Consider the following 19,123-nt stretch of genomic DNA (forward strand, 5'->3'; position numbering starts at 1 on the left):
CCGGCACCTGAAGTAGTAGTATCTACCAGGACAACTGCTGCCATATTTAGGGCTGCTATAGTTATATTGCACACTGACAATATTTACTTAATGAGATAGCATCTTGCCCACTAACGACTTTGGTTTCATTATGAAAGTAAGGAACTTTCCAAACACTTGTGTATTTCACTGTATAGGAACAGCGAACAAACACTTTCCCAAAAGGGAACGCGTCACAAAAGTCCTTACAACTGAAAAGCATCTCTTGTGCTATGAAAATGGAAATACTAGACGAATAGAATGATAGAAAATAAAACGTGTGCATACGGAGGAGTACTTTGTACTTTCTTATCTGATCTGATTTTGATCATGTTTTTTTTTAAATGTTCCTTTTTATTTTATTCATGTAACGCACAGAGAATTGCCCATGTGTGCAAAATGACTGCTGTAGTTGTTTGATCCCATTCTGCGTTTGCTTCTAAAGGCTGCTTGAAAGCAGCGGCAATCAAGGAGATGGGCTTTTTAATTCCTTTTCCCTGTAATCTACACATCTGGCTAATGCCGTCGATTTGAATGTGCGTAAGCATGTTTGATCTGTTTCCATTCACCCATACGCCGACATGCCACCCATCAACTCTCTCTCCGTTGCTCTTGTAGCTGATCGGGAACCCACAGAGGCGTTCAGGGTCCAGCTTCCCCGTTATAGTTGCACTCGCCATGGTGCGACTGACTTGCACTTTAATGTGCTAACCTCAGCAACTGTTACTAAAGCGTCCGGGACGAACTTGCGCTCGTCTAATTTGCTTCCGCATTACCCTTAAAATCTTTTTTCTTTCGAGATTAAAATGACTTTGACGGACCAAATACTTCACTTTTGACAGAAAGCCATCTGCAGACATTGCTCTTCCATCCGTGTAACTTCATTGTGAATGCACTGCATACTCAAACCCCAGTTAGAACATGTGCTGTGTGGGGGGGCGCAGCTAAGATATTTGCATCTCATATACCATATAGCTTAAAGAAAATCATGTAAATCCAAAGCTGTTCATGGCTAGCGTTGTTTGAAACATCTCATCATTGTCTTTGCTGTGAGTCTGCATGCGTTTGATTATATATTCCCTCCGTCTGCCAAACAGGTTACTGCTGTGTTGCCGGTGTGATCCCCCATTCAAATGATGTGATGCTAGGCACCTCGCAACTAATGTTCTCATTACAGCTCAGACGTGCTGAGAAGAAAAGCTATGCGCGCTAATATACACGCACGGTGTGCATGTATTAATGTGTTTGCCTCAGTCTGAGTGAGGGAAGTCATGCGTACAGACGCTTGTTGGCACAGGACTGTAGTTCGTTTGCGATGCAGATCCCTGTACGCTTGTTTCAGCCTCATACGATTCCTCTTATTGTGCGTGTGTGTGTCTGAGCTGTGGATCGGATAGAAATGCATGTTGGGTTGAGAACACCATTAGTTGAGAGTCAGCACTTCTGCAGGATGGAGACAGAGGGGGAAATGGTCCCTCTCATGAATAACCTCCCGCAGTATATTCTCAAGGCAGAGAGAGGAGGACGAGATGATATATGAAACCATTAGGCTCCTAACACCTAAAACACTTAGTTCAGCTGCATGTGTGCCGTTACTGCCATTACGCTATATGCTCCGGGCTTCATGGTAACGGGCCGATAGGGGGACAAAAGAAAGGAGGGAAGACAGAGGAGCAACATGAAGGGAGAGGAGCGGGATGACCCACCCGTGTGATACAGAGGTTGCGTGATGTCATGCATTACTGATTGGAAGAGGAAAGGCCGGTAATGTGATGCCACAGATAAAGGAGGAACCTCTCTCGTCCTCTGATGAATCTCTCCAGCCCTGCTCCAGCGCTAATAAAGGAAGTGAAGTGGTCTCTTTAGCCACAGATTAAGATTGGAATTGAGGTAATGTCTTTACATATGGTGTCTTTATAGGATACAGATCACTCACTTCATAGGGTGTACCGCCTCATCTGCTGGTAGGATTTCTTGTAGCACACACGCTTAGATGATATCAAAAGGGATCCAAGTCAGGCTGTCATGTGTCCAGTCATTAGCATGTTGAGATGCAGTTTCACTGTATATTCTATGGGTTTGTTCTTTTTTTTCTGCAGTCTGTGGCCTCCATTAATTCATTGTAACCCAAGATACGGCGCCTCAAAATCAATACCACATTCTTAACTGAGACATTCATTTCTATAATTGCATTTAACGAAAGACACCACTGCTCTCTTATTAATAAACAAGATAACGCCTCCCAGCCGTCTCAACTATGGTTTCATTTGTTATGCTAATCACATTAAGCCATCCCAATTAATTTGACGCTGTTACTTTTAATACGGCTACATGTAGCACCTTAACCCTCATCCTCGTACTTTTTGTGAAGGAGACAGACGCAGCAGACACAGATTTCCTCCTGTGCACACACACGATGTGCAAATTAGCTGTAACGTTCCTAAAATAATAATCTGTTTTCTTTCTGTTCAGATGACATTCATTACAGAACTAATACTGTTTTGAGAAGAACATTTTGCAGTGATGTTTGTTTCTTCCAGTAGCTTATTCTTGGAGTCAGGTGTTACCTGTGTGTAAAATATGTTGGATGAGGGTTAAAGGGAAAGCTGAAACATGTGTCAACTCAATATGGAATTTCTACTTGTGTTTATGAATACATGTAGCAACTATGTCCTGAACACTCAAAGTATTAGTCAGGAAAGAGCTTTACATCGGCATGAAGCCGAGTTGTATTCATTCTATCCATTGTGAATGCTGGGGTTTGACATCTGACCAGCTTCTAGCCACAAGAGACTGGAGCTTGCCAACAGGAAGAGGGAGCGCAGAAGAGATGTATCTGTTGAAGTTGTGCTGAACCTCAAACGGTTGTGCCAGCACAATACCGGAGTTACTATTATTATACATAACAACTGAACAACAATACAGCTGGTGAGAGTCAGTAGATACAGAGAGCATATTTTATCTTTATATACTTAAACTACTTAGTGAAGTAAGTAGTAAGTGTCTATTAGTAGGCCAGGCTTTAGTAGTGTCTATTTAGTATTGAGGTAGGCTGACTAAACAGGACAGAGTCTTACACTCTGGATTGAAAGCTGCTTTCTCGCCGAATTCATATTGTGCATATTTCCGACTGTACTCTGTTAAGTTGGCAAAGGTCCCCTAGGTGAACCGGCGAGCAAAAGTGCAGAGTAGGGAGAAGCCGAATGCATAAATATGTGATGTGGGTCGATGGAGGTAGAGAGGAGGTGATGAGGGGATGAGTAATCCTAACCTGCTCGACTGAAAGGTTTTATCTGTATGTCTTTAAAAGTGCCTGAAAAGAGTCTTGTCTGGAGAGTTTTACACATGCAAGGACACGATTAGATCACGTTTGAATGTAAATAAACAAACCAAATGCAGAGAAACCTTTCATGGATGTTTGAGGTTGAATGATGACCGGTATTAGAACGACCCTTGTTGGAATTTAACAGCAAAGGTTAAGGTACTTTATACTCAATGCTCAGACACTTGATACCCATAAAGGAACAAATAATTATTGTAATCCAGGAAAATTGCCCGCCACTAGCAGCAAAGACGAAATAATTGCAACAATCTGTCTTAAGATGTGTGGAAAATTCAGCTATTAAGCGTCATTGTCCTTTGAGATGCAGTGATGTTTGAAGAGACTATTACATCTGTTTTTAACTGTGGCTGTCTTTTCATAGGAAAAGCGACAGGATGTTTTTTTTTTGTAGCAAGAAGCAGAACAGCACAGATTGTGAACGTCACCCACCTACAGTTTTATGTAAATGAGAGTTACACCATCTTCATCTCTGAAAAATGAACTCCTTTATCTTTGTATCCACACAGCTGGAAGTTTCAACCACAGACTTCGCTGGAAACCTTGTCGAGGGACCGGCCACGCTAGTGATCACTGTCATCGACCAGAATGACAACCGGCCCATCTTCAGAGAGACGCGCCACACAGGAGAGGTGCTCGAGGGATCCCCTCCGGGTAGGTGACATTGTTATACTGAAGGACTCTGGAGAGAGCTGGGCTTTTATTGGATTCAGTTGGAGAGCAATATCACACACACACCGTGACTGCGACGCTCGAGACGTCTCTGATCTTCGGTTGGATGTGGTTGTTGTGACGATGTCGCCATATGTGTGTGTGTGTGTGTTGTTGTGGTGATGGGAGTCAAATGCACATGCCTTGAAATTTAAATAATTTCACGACAAAAAAAACATATCACGTGTTAACAAATACTTTATTTTATGTGACAACATTTTGTCTTAAAGGCTTATAATGCAACAATTACCACCCCCCCCCCCCCGGGCCAATCAGCAGGGTGTGCAGCCCTTTCTCATTCCCAGGTCGACCACCGCTGCTTTGTCACTGTGCTTCTGTGTGTGTGTGTGTGTGTGTGTGTGTATATTTCCAGTGTCAAGTTTGCGAGGAGGTGTGGATGTGTTTATTTGTGCTTTAGAAAGTAATCGCTGTGAAATTATCAGGAAATACATTTTTATTGTTCTGATTCACAGCTTTGTACTCACTAAAGCTGGTCCCTCTCTCTTCAGAATCAGAATCAGAACTGTTTATTGCCAAGGAAGTTTGCACCTACAAGGAATTTGTCGTGGCGGGTGGTGCGTAACATTTAACAATAAACAATAATATTAAACACAGTGCAAGAAATAGAAACATATTCAAATTTACAATAAAATATAAAATAAAGTGCACAACAAAACAGATAACAGGACTGTAAAACAAGTGAAGTGTAAGTGAAATGTTAAAAGTGACGAGTGTGTTTAAATAAAGAGACAGGGATGTGCAGGGGAGAGCCCAGAAGGAAATGTCCTGGGGATGACAGAGTCAGTGGGGGACCCGGGCTTTGTTAATGAGCCCGACTGCGGACGGGAAGAAACTGTTTGTGTGGCGTGAGGTCTTGGTTCTGATGGACCGCAGACTCCTGCCAGATGAAAGGGGCACGAACAGATCATTTCCAGGGTGAGAGGGGTCGGCTACAATCTTTCTTGGTCGCTTCAGGGTCCTTGAAGCAAACAGGTCCTGGAGGGACGGTAGATTGCAGCCAATCACCCTCTCGGCAGAGCGAATGATGCGCTGCAGTCTGCCCTTGTCCTTGGCAGTGGCTGCAGCGTACCAGACCGTGATGGAGGAGCAGAGGATGGACTCAACGATGGCTGTGTAGAAGTGCACCATCATTGTCTTTGGCAGGTTGAATTTCTTCAGCTGCCTCAGGAAGTACATCCTCTGCTGAGCCTTCTTGGTGATGGTGGTGATGTTCAGCTCCCACTTGAGATCCTGGGATATGATGGAGCCCAGGAAGCGGAAGGACTCCACCGCGTTGACGGGGGAGTCACACACAGTGACGGGGGCTGGTGGGGCTATGTTCTTCCTGAAATCCACAACCATCTCCACTGTCTTTAGAGCGTTGAGCTCTAAGTTGTTCAGACCGCACCAGGTCACCAGATGGTCAGTCTCCCACCTCCATTCACTCTCTAGCTTGCTCGACCTCGCTGCTCTCTCTCTCTCTCCCTCTCCCTCTCTCTCTCGCCCTCTCTCTCTCTCGCCCTCTCTTGCCCTCTCTCTCTCGCCTCTCCCTCTCTCTCTCGCCCTCTCTCTCGTCCTCTCTTGCCCTCTCTCTCTCTCTCGCCTCTCCCTCTCTTGCCCTCTCTCTCTCTCTCGCCTCTCCCTCTTTTGCCCTCTCTCTCTCTCGCCTCTCCCTCTCTCTCTCGCCCTCTCTCTCGCCCTCTCTTGCCCTCTCTCTCTCTCTCGCCTCTCCCTCTCTTGCCCTCTCTCTCTCTCTCGCCTCTCTCGCCCTCTCTCTCGCTCGCCTCTCTTGCCCTCTCTTGCCCTCTCTCGCCCTCTCTTGCCCTCTCTCTCGCTCGCCTCTCTTGCCCTCTCTTGCCCTCTCTCGCTCGCTCGTTGAGTCGGAGAAGAAGGGCTCATTTTGAATGCTGTGCTTACAAACGTCAACCGAAAATGTGACTAAATTTGATACCGTTTGGAAGTTTAAAAAATCTCCTCAACATTTGCTCGCAATTATTATTTTATATAAATATACATCCTTTGTAGGAGCGCTGCCGTGAGGGGGCTGATAGCAACACAGCATGTTTCTCTTTCTTTCGTACTGAGACGTTTCATACGTCTTGCAACATCAGAACAAATTGAAGATGCTATGCTCACAGTAGCTGTAAACACCCTCATATCATACCTATTACACACGCGTCTTTACCTTTCCCCTCTCTGCTGCGCCAGCGCCTTGAAGTGATGTAGCGCTGACACTTGATGGTTTGAATTACCATTGTAATGCTTACCGTTCGTGAAGCTGCATTTAAGCGTAATCTGCAGACATATATATATATATCTCCCCGTGTGTGTTCAGATGAAGTTGTGTACGTGACAATATTCTAATGAGGCAGACAGGATCTTTGAATCTGAATCCAGTCGTTATCCGTTTAACAGTGACAATTGGCGGGTGTGATTGCAAATTGTCATTTCAACAAGGCACCCTCAGCAAGTGTGTGATGTCACTACTGTTACTGCTTTGTAATACCGAATGTTGCTTTACTGGAGGATTCATTTGAATTACTAAAATGATTTGGCTACAGATTATGGATATGCCTATGAATAACTTAAAGAGCCCCACTGCAGCAGGAAGCTAGTCACCAATTTTCAGAGCTGGATATACAATTGGTCTAAACAGTGATGGAAACAACCAGAACTCTGCATTAAAAAGCTTTTTTTTTTTTTTTTAATGACTTGCCAAGACAACTTTTATTCTAAAATTCTTCCAGTCTGTGACACAATTTAAAGTAACGGCGACTATCTTCCTTTTACTTCCCTGCACTGTGTCTCAAACGACTACAGATTTTATGGCATTTGGAGGAATTGGAAAGCAAAATAGCGATTATATTACCAATTGAGAGTTTTGCGACAGTTATCTGGTTCTAATGATCGATATGTAGAGACAGATTGCTCCTTTATGGACTATAGTTGGAGGCTCTGCACTACCTTTCCTCCCCATCTCATGGTCAAGTGTTTGAGAATGAATCATTTTGAGGCAGAGCTGGCAGAGCATTCGAGAAGACCCTTCACCTCTGGCTTCTGCTGTAAATTTCAATGTTCTTTTAGATGCCTCTGTCACTTTGTCACAGTAGCTTCTTTTCTTTGCTCTCTGAGCTGTTGTCACTGCTATCGCTGTTGCTATCACGGTGACAGTCGTGCCCTCGCTGGCCTAAAATATAAATAGTTGCTGCTTGAATGTACAGCGTTTCTATTTCAGGAAAGTTGAGCTCACCAACTGAAACCTTTATACAAGCTCATTGCGTAGTCGGTCATTAAAGCCGGGTAAATTCATTTAAAAATATAATTTTTTTTTATTCTATCTACGTAGCTGTGGTGTGAATGACTGTCATCCACCATACAATGGTTATATACGACATGAGGCCTGGGGGGGGAAATTGTGGAGGCGGTCACATCCGTTGTTCACTGCCAGGTTTTCACTGCCAGGTTCAGTTTGGCTCTTATTGCTGAATGCATTCCTCCACTGGACAATAGATCTGGATTTAAAAAGATCTTTAAAAGCCTAGACATATACATTACACTGCGTATGCTATACAACAGTTAACCTCAGACAGATTGCAAGATGCTGCTCTGGGTCAAGAGGATCCCAACAGTCGGTCCTCTGCCTGCACAAATCTATTTGAGCCTTTTACTGAAAAAGTGCAGCAACTGTTATGCATTGCTGTCAGTATAAATAGTTTTGAAGCAAAAAATAATTCTAAATGTTGTGTCATTTATTCGTCACAGTAAGGGCCTTTACCTACCACAACCACTTACATGTATTCCTCTCTGAGTCCCACAATGTTTCCAACTGACACAGTCGCACCACACGGCGCTAATGACGAAATTAGCAAAACGCAGTCGCTTCCGCCTGCGTGCTCCTGCTGTTCACCTTGAATTGGGTTCCACTGATTCAGTGGAAAAAAAGAGAGCCCTGCAGGTCTACCTGTCAAGAGTCTTAAGAGCAAACATGTTGGAGCGCACAGATTGTTTGGAGAAATATGTTGAACGTGGATCCTAGTCAGATGGTTGGAGGTAGAAAGCACAGACAGTAAAACAAGAGGGGGAAATGAAAAGCTATGCACTGCCGATTCTGTGATGCGTCTCACTGTTTGTTCTCACATCATTAGCACAAAAAGCCAACAGACAAAAACCTTAATCACCAACAGAGCTTCACAGATAAGAGGGATCAGTCAACAGGCTGGCAGAGGAAAGACACACACACACACACACACACAGCTTCCCATAGAGACGTTTTGAGCAGTTGTCAACTTCATGCTGAACTTGTGTTGTGAATTGCTAGTACAGACATTGCTTATGCGATGGTATACATTAGGTAAGCAACTTGCCATTACTGGCTATATGCAGACCGAGATAATAAGCTGACAAACTCACACTATTGAATCTTGTTAGAATAATGCAGTCAAACTAAAAGTGCATTTCATTTCTTTTGGTCCTGAACTAACAGGGATTAAATGGTGGAATCCAATTGTCACGAAAAAAACAAACAAACACACAAAGTGATTTATTGGACTCTTCTGAATCCTGACCTAGACAGCGTGTTACTGCTTTTACTATAATTGTCTACGTTTTGACTTGCCTGCACACTCGCCGGCAGACTGCACATGCAACCTCAACACGCTTACATAGAAAATGAGCCCACTGGGAGCGAATTAGAAAAATGTAATTCCCAGCAGGAAAATCTCTTATTGATATGAGGGCCAGACTCCCACAAAACACCTGAATCATCATAGTTGCTTTCAGCCTGAACTCTGTTTAGCAGACAAGTTAACTCTGAGTTCTGCAAGCTCAGCGCCAATACATTTAAAAGAAACTCATTTTACATTACTGGGTTATCCGATATCATCCCCCAGAGACCTTCTTGCTCGACGCGATAGAATTGAATTTGGTTTTATTTGTAATTTTTTGATGCTGAGTGGATCATGGCCGGGTTGAATAAACCAAGGCGAGCGAAAACAAAGTGAAGTGAAGTTTGGATGTGTTTTCAGTATGGTGTGATATGACAGCTTCTTGGTACTTTGGTTGTCATGGATGCCAGATCTGATTGAGCTCAGAGATAAGATGAAGCGTGCGGCTCTAAAGATGTGTTTCTTGCACATGCCTGCAAAATCTCCGCACTGAATCGTCTACTTAGCCAACATGTCAGCTCAGCTTCAGTGATCTGTCTGTCTATCTCTCTGTCAATCATGCAAATTGTATTTAACAGCCTGTCAGCTCCCCATAGGTGGTCGGTAGTAGTATATTTTTGAAAGGATTGTTTTGAATGAGGAAGAAAGACAGTCAGACCCCCCCCCCCCCATCCTCGTTGTCAACAATGTTCCTGGTTGTTGTAGTCATTCATGACATCAGTACAACTGCCTTAGCGGGTGGTAACAAGAGTTCATCTTCTAGTTGATAAGGAGAGGTTGCACTTTGAGTAGTTACAGAACATTATCATTCATTTGGAGTCATGTTTCTATCCACCTGACGAGTAAAAGTCCACTATTCAGTCTCTTGAGCTCTGTATTCCCGTCTTACTTTCCACCAACTCCTGAGGGAGAATTGTTGTCTCTGTAGCAGCGATATGCTCCACTAATGTTTACCAGCTAGTGACTGACTGTCTGTCTGCTGCTTGGTGCTGAGCAGGTCGTGTACAGAACGGTTTTTAGAACTTTTTCACTGAGAACAGCTGCCGGCTTTGCAAAGGAGTCAGACCGTCTGGAAGGGTTGCACGCCAGAGGAAAACAAAAGCTCCCCTTACAACCGCCCTCCCAGGGAAACAGGAAAACAACTTGTTTTTCTTTTACAAGTCCCTGTGTGGAATTGTTTTTTTCTTTCTTACAGCTAATGTTGTTGTAGTTAAAGTTCAACTTTCTTTATTACCACATGGATGGGCCAGTGGAATTAGTCTGTGAATATCTCAAAGGTCTAAGAGGACAACTTTTATTGAGCGATCAGCATAATTAATTGTTCATCTTTGATCTTTTGACATGCCTTTCACCATAACAAAATGTGTCATTAGATATTCGTATGTGTTTATGATGTTGTTTAAGCTTTTAATTTGAGCATTTATTGAACAAATTCAAGAGTTTTTTACTGATACATTTATTTATTCATTTTTATTCTTAAACAAAAATATATTTTTTCTTTATTCGTTCTGTGTTACTTTTTTTTTGTGCTGGAACATTTTTAACCTTTGGCTCCAACTGTCTTCTTTAAAACAAGTTATTTCAAGTTAATAATGTACATGCGCTCTTCACAATTTGTCTATGTACGTGGGCGTATACGTGTGATTTGCAGATGTGTGTGTGTGTGTGTGTGTGTGTGTGTGTGTTTGTGTTACACAGTAGCAGTTGGGCAGCAGGGGAAGCTCTAGGGGGGGGGGGGGGATGCCACAGTGCTCTGACATTTCTGTGCAAACTGATAACAAAGGCAGCCAAAGCCCGAGTCTCCTGGCATGCCCTCTCCATCTTCTGTTTCCTCCTCTCTTCATTTTCTTTTTCTTTTTTCTCTCCATTGCTCGTCATCTCTCTCATTCTCTTTTCCCTTCATGCCCTGCATTCCCTTTGGCTTTGTGTAGACACCATCCTACTCCCCCATATTTGCTGTTTCGCTACTCTCTCCATCTTTGCCCGGTCGACCAACTTTTCATAACTGTTGACTTGACTTGACTGACTTACTTTTGCCGCACTGGGGTTGTCTGATTTTGACCTATCATAATTTCTTCACACCAAGTTCGGGTTGTACTTGTGTTATGTTCAAAATTTCTCAAACAGAGGAGAAAAAGAAGCCCACAGAGGAGAAAAAGAAGCCCCCACCCCCTCGCACTCTTTCTTCCATGAGCAAGCATTGCTGGAAACAGCTTGGTCCAGGTCAAAATCAAAAGTATTTAATATTTAACAGAAGCCAAAACAATTGCAAACTGAATCACACTATGAATTACAAAACAAACATAATATTCCATGAAATATTAGGCCCCGTTCTCACCACACGACAGATTGGTGTGTCTGCACCATGGTGCGAAGGAGGTCTGAGCATCTCCGGGGATTCACATCTCCTTTTCCCCCCCAAAGTCTCTGAAATGTCTCACATTACATCTCGATCAGCTCAATGATTGGCTGAAGTCCAATAAGCCACTCCTTGGCCCCTGACCTGTTGTTCTAATCAGACACCTCACCCAGCCACTTTCTTCCAACCCCCCCCAACCCCCCCCCCGCTTCCAACACATTCCTCAACCCCCTCACACAGACACTCAACCACACTCCTTGGTTAAAACTCCTACAAGTAAACACACTGTGACACATAATATCCAGCACTAGCAGCGCTAGTGCTGGATAATTCCTCACTCTGGATAATTCCTCACACTTGCAATGACATCAGTGTTTTTATCTGAAGGATAAGGTAGGGGAATCATGCGATCGCTCACATGTGTGCATGTGTGTGGGCATCCATTAATGATTGTGCACCTCATTTGGCTGTCCACAGCTAATCTCACTTTTTACTGCAGTACACTGCATAGTATTTTGGGCAGCCAGTTATGGCTGCATGCCCATGGACCTCTGGTGGTTCCGTTGACTCATACTCATTTCTCAAAACACATTTTGTTGCCGGTCTTGTACTGCCATCAACTGCCTACTTACTTCAAGCCGACCCCAGCTGGTAGGGGCCGCTGGTGATAACACAGTTGAGTGTTTTGCTAACAAACGTATTGTACTTTTGCTTAACTAGCCTCTTTTTAGTAAGAATCACAGCCAGCGTGGGCACACTAATGACTGAAAGACGCTAGAAAAAGGCGATGACCTCCCCACAGTCCTATGGTGAGGAACAGTCACACTCTCTAGGTGCACTTTCTCACTAATTTTCTCTCTGACTCAATTTTTGAATGGTTCTTTGGCCGTCGTATGGTTCTTAGCCAGGAAAACAAGCATGTCAATATGCTCCTCTGTCAGCCCGTCTATGGGCCACAGACAATGCCTGATGTGTTGAAGCACAGCTTGATGTTGGAATGCACAGGTTCTGTCTGGCACAATGTGCAAGAGTTGGCAGGGTGGATGCGTGGTTCTTCCACAGGCACTATCATTTGTGTGCAACACAATAATGCACGTATAAGTTGGTCCCCACCCTCTGCCAGCTTGATATTGGACAGCAGGCTTCCTGTTGCTGCTGCTCTGCTGCTTGGACCTGGACCTCTTTGGTCATTGTGGAGCTTCATGAGATTTCTGCTAAACTATTGCCTTCACCTCTTCCTCCATGGTAACAAAAGTGTCTTTGATCTTGGGCTGAGTTAAGGACATTCGGTTCTACTTGCTTATCTAGCTGTGAAGTCTGTTCTTATTATATTTTTTCATGAAAGAGTGCTGTTACCAACCTTCACTGTCAGACAGTAAAATATTTCCAAAGGTCCAGGCCTATAGCCTTGTCTACAGCCAGGTGAAGGTTGTGGCCAAAACCCGATATCCCAGTGAAGCTCTGACATGCCTTGATGTTCTCACTGGTTATCCCGGCCATTTCTCAGACATCATCCCCTCCAGGGCTTCACGTCTGATGTATGATCTGAATATGAAGCTGAACATCCTAAACACCAGGACTGTGTTTACCAGGACTTCATTCTTAACTGGATTGTGACCGCCATGTATGCATCATCTGCCCTGCTCGTCCTGATGTCAGTGCTGCAAGCGAAGAAAGGCTGGCGGTTGAGTTGTGCCTGATAACACCCCTGGTCTCAGTGTACAGCTTTGGGATTTCATTATACATGAAATCCTTTCTCCCTTTTCTCTCTGCTGCACATAGCTGGAAGGGAGGGCTGCCTCAACAGGGTGGTTGTTGTTTCCGCTGGCATCTGTTGTGTGTCAATACTTTAATATTTAGTTTTCCGTTTGAAAGCCTAATGTCAATGCAAATAACTACTTTTAAGTGAGCCTGTTCTCGTTAATTGTCCTTTTTATATCTAAATAGGAAACTAGAAAAACGCACTCAGTAGAGAACAGACAAAGAGAATCACTGAGTCGTTTGTGTTGAGTCTACTTTAGTTAACCAGTAATGTGCAGGCAAACATGGGTTTGAACTTCAGTGCCAGACTTACAGTTAATGTCATATATGCTTCTTATTTTCATGCTCAATACAATTGTAGTTTGTGCTGGTCATTCATGCAGGTGTTTTCTTAACAATGAATACAATTGTAACATTACTATTTGGATTATTGTAGATAATTAGATCAAGGTCCAGTTTTATTAAAGCTTTTACATGGTCAGCAGTGATCTGATGTCCCCTACACGTGAGTTTATGCTGTTTCTTTTACAGTTAAACTTTTTAATTGCAACCAAATATCACTTATTAGCAGCGTTTTATGAGACTCAATACAACTCCTTTGCAGAGGTCTGTGCTTTATGGGAATGATTTCATTATTTAATTAGTACACTACCCACTCACATGTTCGACTAAACTCATAAATAAGGCTCTTATTTTAAACCCTTTTTTAAAAACTCATTCTTAAAGTACCGGTACAAATAACATTTGGTGTTTTTAACGGCGGGTTATTTAGATCCTTTCTAGTGATGCTATATACTACCAACACTACTTCTGATTGCACCTTTCTAGTTATATATTTTTCTTATTATGAACAAATCCCATATATTTCCACTGAATGATGAATTATTTTTCCATACACAGGTGTAGTTCTTGTAGATTGTTGGGATTATTACATGTTTATTATTATTATTATTATTATTACATGATTATTACATTATATGAACTTTTGGAGGGAATGTATACATTTCACTTCGGGGCAGGTGAAGCTGTCTGAACTACTATTTAATTGTAATACTTAATCAAAAGATGAAGTCATTCCTCATCCATGCCTAGGCGTGGCTTCATAGACTGTGTCAACCATGTGTTATACTTTTTGTCAGAGGGCAGAGACTTTCATTTGTTTTGAAAGTCATTAGGGAGTCACTGTGGCAACATTAACATAACAGTAACATCAGTGAAAGTCATGCATATTGTCATTGAGTCGCTGACAGAAAATCGTTTGATCCAACTTTTAGCGATGGAATGGTATGCCGCCGTAAAATGACTGTGTTAAGACTGTCGTGTTTTTGGTAATTTATGTTTATCTTTCCTCTGCAAACTCCATGCAGACAAGTTAAACCTAGCATATAGGTGATATATCTTGTGTAATTGGACATGATGGGGTATAAATGAAGATATTCCTCATAGCCGAGTCTCTGTTTGTGTTCCAGACTAATTTGTGTTTATATCAGAGGTAATTAAGGCCCGAATTCCTGCTGTGAAGGGAGAGAGGGATGGATCTGGTCTGCTGTTCTGCTCTGCTCTCTGCTCTCACACACAAACACACACACATACAGGCTGGATAAATACATCTCAGGGGTGGGCATAATGAATACAACCTCTATCACATCACATGCTGTTTTATATCATGATATAGTAAATGTTTCCAACAGGCCTTTTTTTACAGCAGACATTTTCACTTGCCATAGAATAAAAAGCAAGTAATTGATAGCATTGAGTAAATGATGGCTCTGCTCCATTGAGGTGAGCTAGTTTCAGGGTCTTGGTTTTGTGCATGCTGGCTCACTGACATGGCTTACTGGGACGCATATTTGGAACAGAGCCAACATTATTGTTATTACTGTTGTTAAATCTGAAAAAAAACAACAGGATTCCAACATCTGCCAAAAACTGTCCCGAGGCACAAAAATAAACCTCAGTCATCCTTGACACATAAAATGCAGTTGATTGGAACTGACACACACTCTGGTGCTCCTCCCACACTGACACAGTCACCTTCACAAAAACGAAAAAAGCAACAACAAAAATGTCGGCAAATAAAATAAAAATCACCAAAACCCAATATGCCATCATGAAAACGGGGCCTATGAAACGCATATTGTTTCCTGAACTGCTTATTGGGAACCATTCGTCAAAACCATTCATCACTTGCCTGCACCTTTACCCTGCATACAGTTACAGCATTGTCAGTACTGCACCCATCAAGCCGTCCGGTTGTTCGTCCCCGCTCCCTCTCAAAGCACATGCGTACTCTTCTGCTGCTGCTGCGGGTAGGACCGTGCCAGCATGCCGTTGAAAATAATAGGTGAACCACATCTAAAGCTAATTGCTAGCGTAGGTAGTACCTTTTGGTGAATTTGGAAAAGGCTAGTAGAAGAAGTTGAGGCAGAGGGCCGGTGGGGTGCCAACGGTAGTTTGTGGGTGGAGAGAAAGCAAGACACAGATTGATCCAGGAGATAGATAATGATTCCGCTGAGAGATTACACCAAAACTGGCAGGTAATTTGTAGCATGATGGTGGCCGCTTGTCCCATTATTGTCTCTGGCTCTACCTTCCCCTCTTTCTCTCCCCCTTTGTTAGCGGGAGAACAGTCAGTCTCACACCCCACCAGGTGACCTGCTGTCCGACAATGCCTCATTATCAGCTTGTCAGACTGAGGAAGCCTGGACAATGCATGTCCAAGGTATCTGAGGCTGCCGCCCAATTAACTCTGGGATATTGTTGTGTTAGGATAAATTAGTCAGCCCGCTTTCTCTTATGGATGTGTATGTACATGATGCCATTTGGTTCAGCGAAGCAATAAGCCCACCAGGTCAACTTTTATTTTCCTTTAATTACTTGGTGACTCGTGTTTAGTCTCGGTGAGTAGCAGGGTCCACACTGAAAATGATGGGGTGATATACATGTGACATTTGCAATTTAAAGATTGTATGCTGAATGATAAGTGATTGAAAGTGTACACATTTGCATTCTAAACATAGCGATGCAGTGTGATCTCAGTCTGTATGGCCAGTGGATACAAATGCAAACTCCAATCCAGTGAGAAACTCACTCATCTATATGCATCTGGTCTCTTTCCACCAGTAAGGCATCATTGATTTTCCTCAGCCTTCTTAACTGAGCTATCTTCTTTTGAATTACCATAGGGAGCAATATGCATTGCACCACTGAGAGGAAAAAACTGCATTCTAAATGGGCTTTATTTTCAACAGTGATTTGATCTGAATAAATGTGAATAGGACTTTATTTCAATACATTTCTGTGGTTTGGAGTAAATTATTTTGCTCCCTTGCGGGCATTATGTGGTTGCCTCTGTCATTCCAAAGCTAAACAGCGTCAACATCCATCTCTCTCTCTCTCTCTGAGCCTTCTGTCACTCTTCTTTCCCTCCCTCCCTCTCTCTTCTCCTTGTCCTGCATGAGAGTTATGTAGATGAGAATTTATTCCTAATTTCAGAGAGACTTGTCCAAAAGCAGAATGTGAAGCCCCGAAGCTATATTTGTATGAAGGTGTAAAGGGGATTGGGAATTCAAGGTGTGACAATGGCTCAACTCTTGGCTTCCCTGGTGGCCGTTCCAGTACTTGAGTGCCGCTAATCTATTAAAGAGTTTCTATTCTCCTTCGCCCCTACACAAAGTCCCACATCAACTCTGGCTTGATTATCTGTCCCTCTCTCCGGTTCGGCAGGGACCTGCTCTTCTCACTCACACACACACACACTCTCAAAACCCTCTGAGTCCAACCAGACAAACCAATCTCTCCCCATCGCCCAGTTTCCTCTCCCCCTCCCTGACGAGAAAAGACAGCCGTTGCCCCTTCGGAAACCCCCATAGCACTCCAGGTTCTCCAATTTATGTTATCTCCCCTCTTTGTTTCACAAGACTGATCCCTGCCATCGTAGCCCTTCTCTATCGGGAGCCAGCACCTCAAAAATCTTCTCTTTAATAACCTTTTCTGATAGAAAAAGGTTTCCGAGGAGAGCAGACAGTGAATTATGAGATGTAAAGTTGGCAGCCGTTTACAGCACTTTACTCAGTGCAAGTGAAGGATAGGCTCACATTCTTTCAAGTCTATAATGTGTGTATTTCATAAACAATGTACAGAAACAATTTTTAGTCATTCGACGGGCCATTCTAATTGTTCCTACTGTAATGACCTTGAAGATCTCTTTTGGACACAAATTAAAACTAAGATTTACTGAAATCCAAAGTGCTTTTTCAGTTTGAAAATGTATTCTCCGGTTAAGATGAAGCTACTATGGGCTTCATCAATCTGAGTTAAATCAAGTTGGTATTTACTTAAGTTAAAGTCTTTTCTGTACACTATTCCCACCTTTTGTTTTTTTCCAGTTGGTTGGTCAGACCAGTTATTTCAGTACTTTGGTCCAGACCACAGACTGTATAAGATATGAAAGTAGTCTCTGTGACTTCGCCAATAGGTTTCTGAAGAGCCGTTGTGAAGCTCATCATCTTGGCAGTGACAACACAGCCTAACTCCTGGCTAATCCAACAATGGGCAAAGAAAGAGGATACAGCTAAAGTGTAGCTGGTAGCAATGAGATCAAAGCATTTCTGCGCACTGCTGATTACATCCTCAGAATTGCGAGGATGACCGCAGACTCGTAGTCTTGTTGTTGTATAGACCAGAGATTTAGTCTAACGTCACCAGATATGTTGTTATCAACCCTCACAGAGCAGAGTATATCAATGAGAAAGTGCATCCTCCATAATTTAATCCACCATACCCACAAAACTGAAACTGATCCTAGGTAAGTGCTCCAAACAGTTTCACTAATAGAATATCCAGATGGCCTAAGTCATGGTAATGATCACTCCCGATCATTACCGCATATCTCAATTTGATATCCTCTTGTCTTTCTCATCTTTCACCATATTGTTGATAATTACTGCAAGACTGAAGCCTTAGCAAATGGAAAATATAAGAACAGCGTATTGATAGCTTGTTCAGGACATATCTAAGGATAAGTAAATTAGGACTTAAAGTTCTGTCTTTTAATTGAATGTAGAAATGTCAGTATTCGTATTCCAATTAAGCTTATAATTACATATATTCATCACCCTGACTGAACCAAAGCGATGATATTCTGGTGTTTAAACTAAAGTAGGAGTGTTTTACCAACTTCCTCACAAAGAGCTTCATCCTTATTTTTTTTCTCAGCAGTATGGCATTTCAATTATTTCATCAAAACACTGCTCTGGGCACAGCATACTAATGGAATTGAACAGACAGTATCCTCTTGTCAGTCTGTGGCTCTCCCTCCGCACCGTCTCCCACTTAATACTAGTGCCGCCCGCTGTGTGTGAGCTGTATACTGTACGCGGTCACCGAGTATCTCCTCTGACTAGCAGCTCTCCCTTCGTCTCTCCTCTTCTGCAACAGGCCCGTCTCGTTTTTTTAGATGGCGGCATGTAGTCCAACGCTCGGTTTCTTGGCTTTCGCACCGATGAAGCAACAGATCAGCTGAAGGCTAAACACTCTTTGATAGAGTATTGATCTGAGATTGTCAGACAAGCAGAGATGACAAAGTTCACACACGAGAACAAGGCGGCGGCCTGCTGAGCAGTTTCTGCTGTAATCAACTCTGTAGGGCAAAAAGATGTATCCATCAGTCAGGAATTACCTGTCATCGCTGCGGTGTGCTTTGATCATGTGGTCACCAATCTTGTCAAAACACATGCCGAACAGTAATGGAATTGTCAAATCTTCAGTATCATAGCACATGGCGTACGTCACCTTAAAGCATTCGTGTTTCATATGACATTTTATCACTGAGTAATGAAAACCTGGCCAGAAATCAATAGGAATGGGACAATGTGAAAGACAACTGCTGCAGAGGGATGACTGTATTGATGAGAGGTTTGAGATGGGTGTAGCCATGCGAAGTGATGGCGAGATGGATTTGGGTGTGTGTCTTCTCTTCATTTATTTCTATTTTCTCTCTGACAGCTTGAAAAATGGTTTAGAGATGAAAATAAAACATATAGCGCTTGATAAAAATAGAATGCTGTCAGAGTCATATTTCCCTGAAGCTTTATAAAAATGCCTTTTTCTGCATTCATTTATCAAGAAATGCACTGGTTTGTTTAGTCCCATGAGGGAAGACTGTGCAGTATTTATGTTCTAGACACACAACAGAGGACCGTCTAATTGCCTCCATGAATGCTTTTATGGTTCTGAACACTGAAGTAATTTCGGCATCTAAATTGATTC

At 42.8% G+C, this 19,123-nt stretch overlaps 1 protein-coding gene across 2 annotated transcripts in view; it reads left to right on the forward strand.

Annotated features, from left to right (window-relative positions):
- cdh13 (cadherin 13, H-cadherin (heart)) overlaps positions 1-19,123 on the forward strand; it is a 171,427-nt gene that overhangs the window by 17,062 nt on the left and 135,242 nt on the right. For both annotated transcript variants that reach the window (XM_076082241.1, XM_076082240.1), the window contains exon 2: positions 3,868-4,012. In XM_076082241.1, coding sequence (XP_075938356.1) covers positions 3,868-4,012 — 145 coding nt within the window. The remainder of the gene's footprint in view (positions 1-3,867; positions 4,013-19,123) is intronic.

Source organism: Anarhichas minor, unplaced genomic scaffold (genome assembly GCF_050575085.1).
Source record: "Anarhichas minor isolate MPS153535 unplaced genomic scaffold, ASM5057508v1 ptg000090l, whole genome shotgun sequence".
NCBI lineage: Eukaryota > Metazoa > Chordata > Actinopteri > Perciformes > Anarhichadidae > Anarhichas > Anarhichas minor.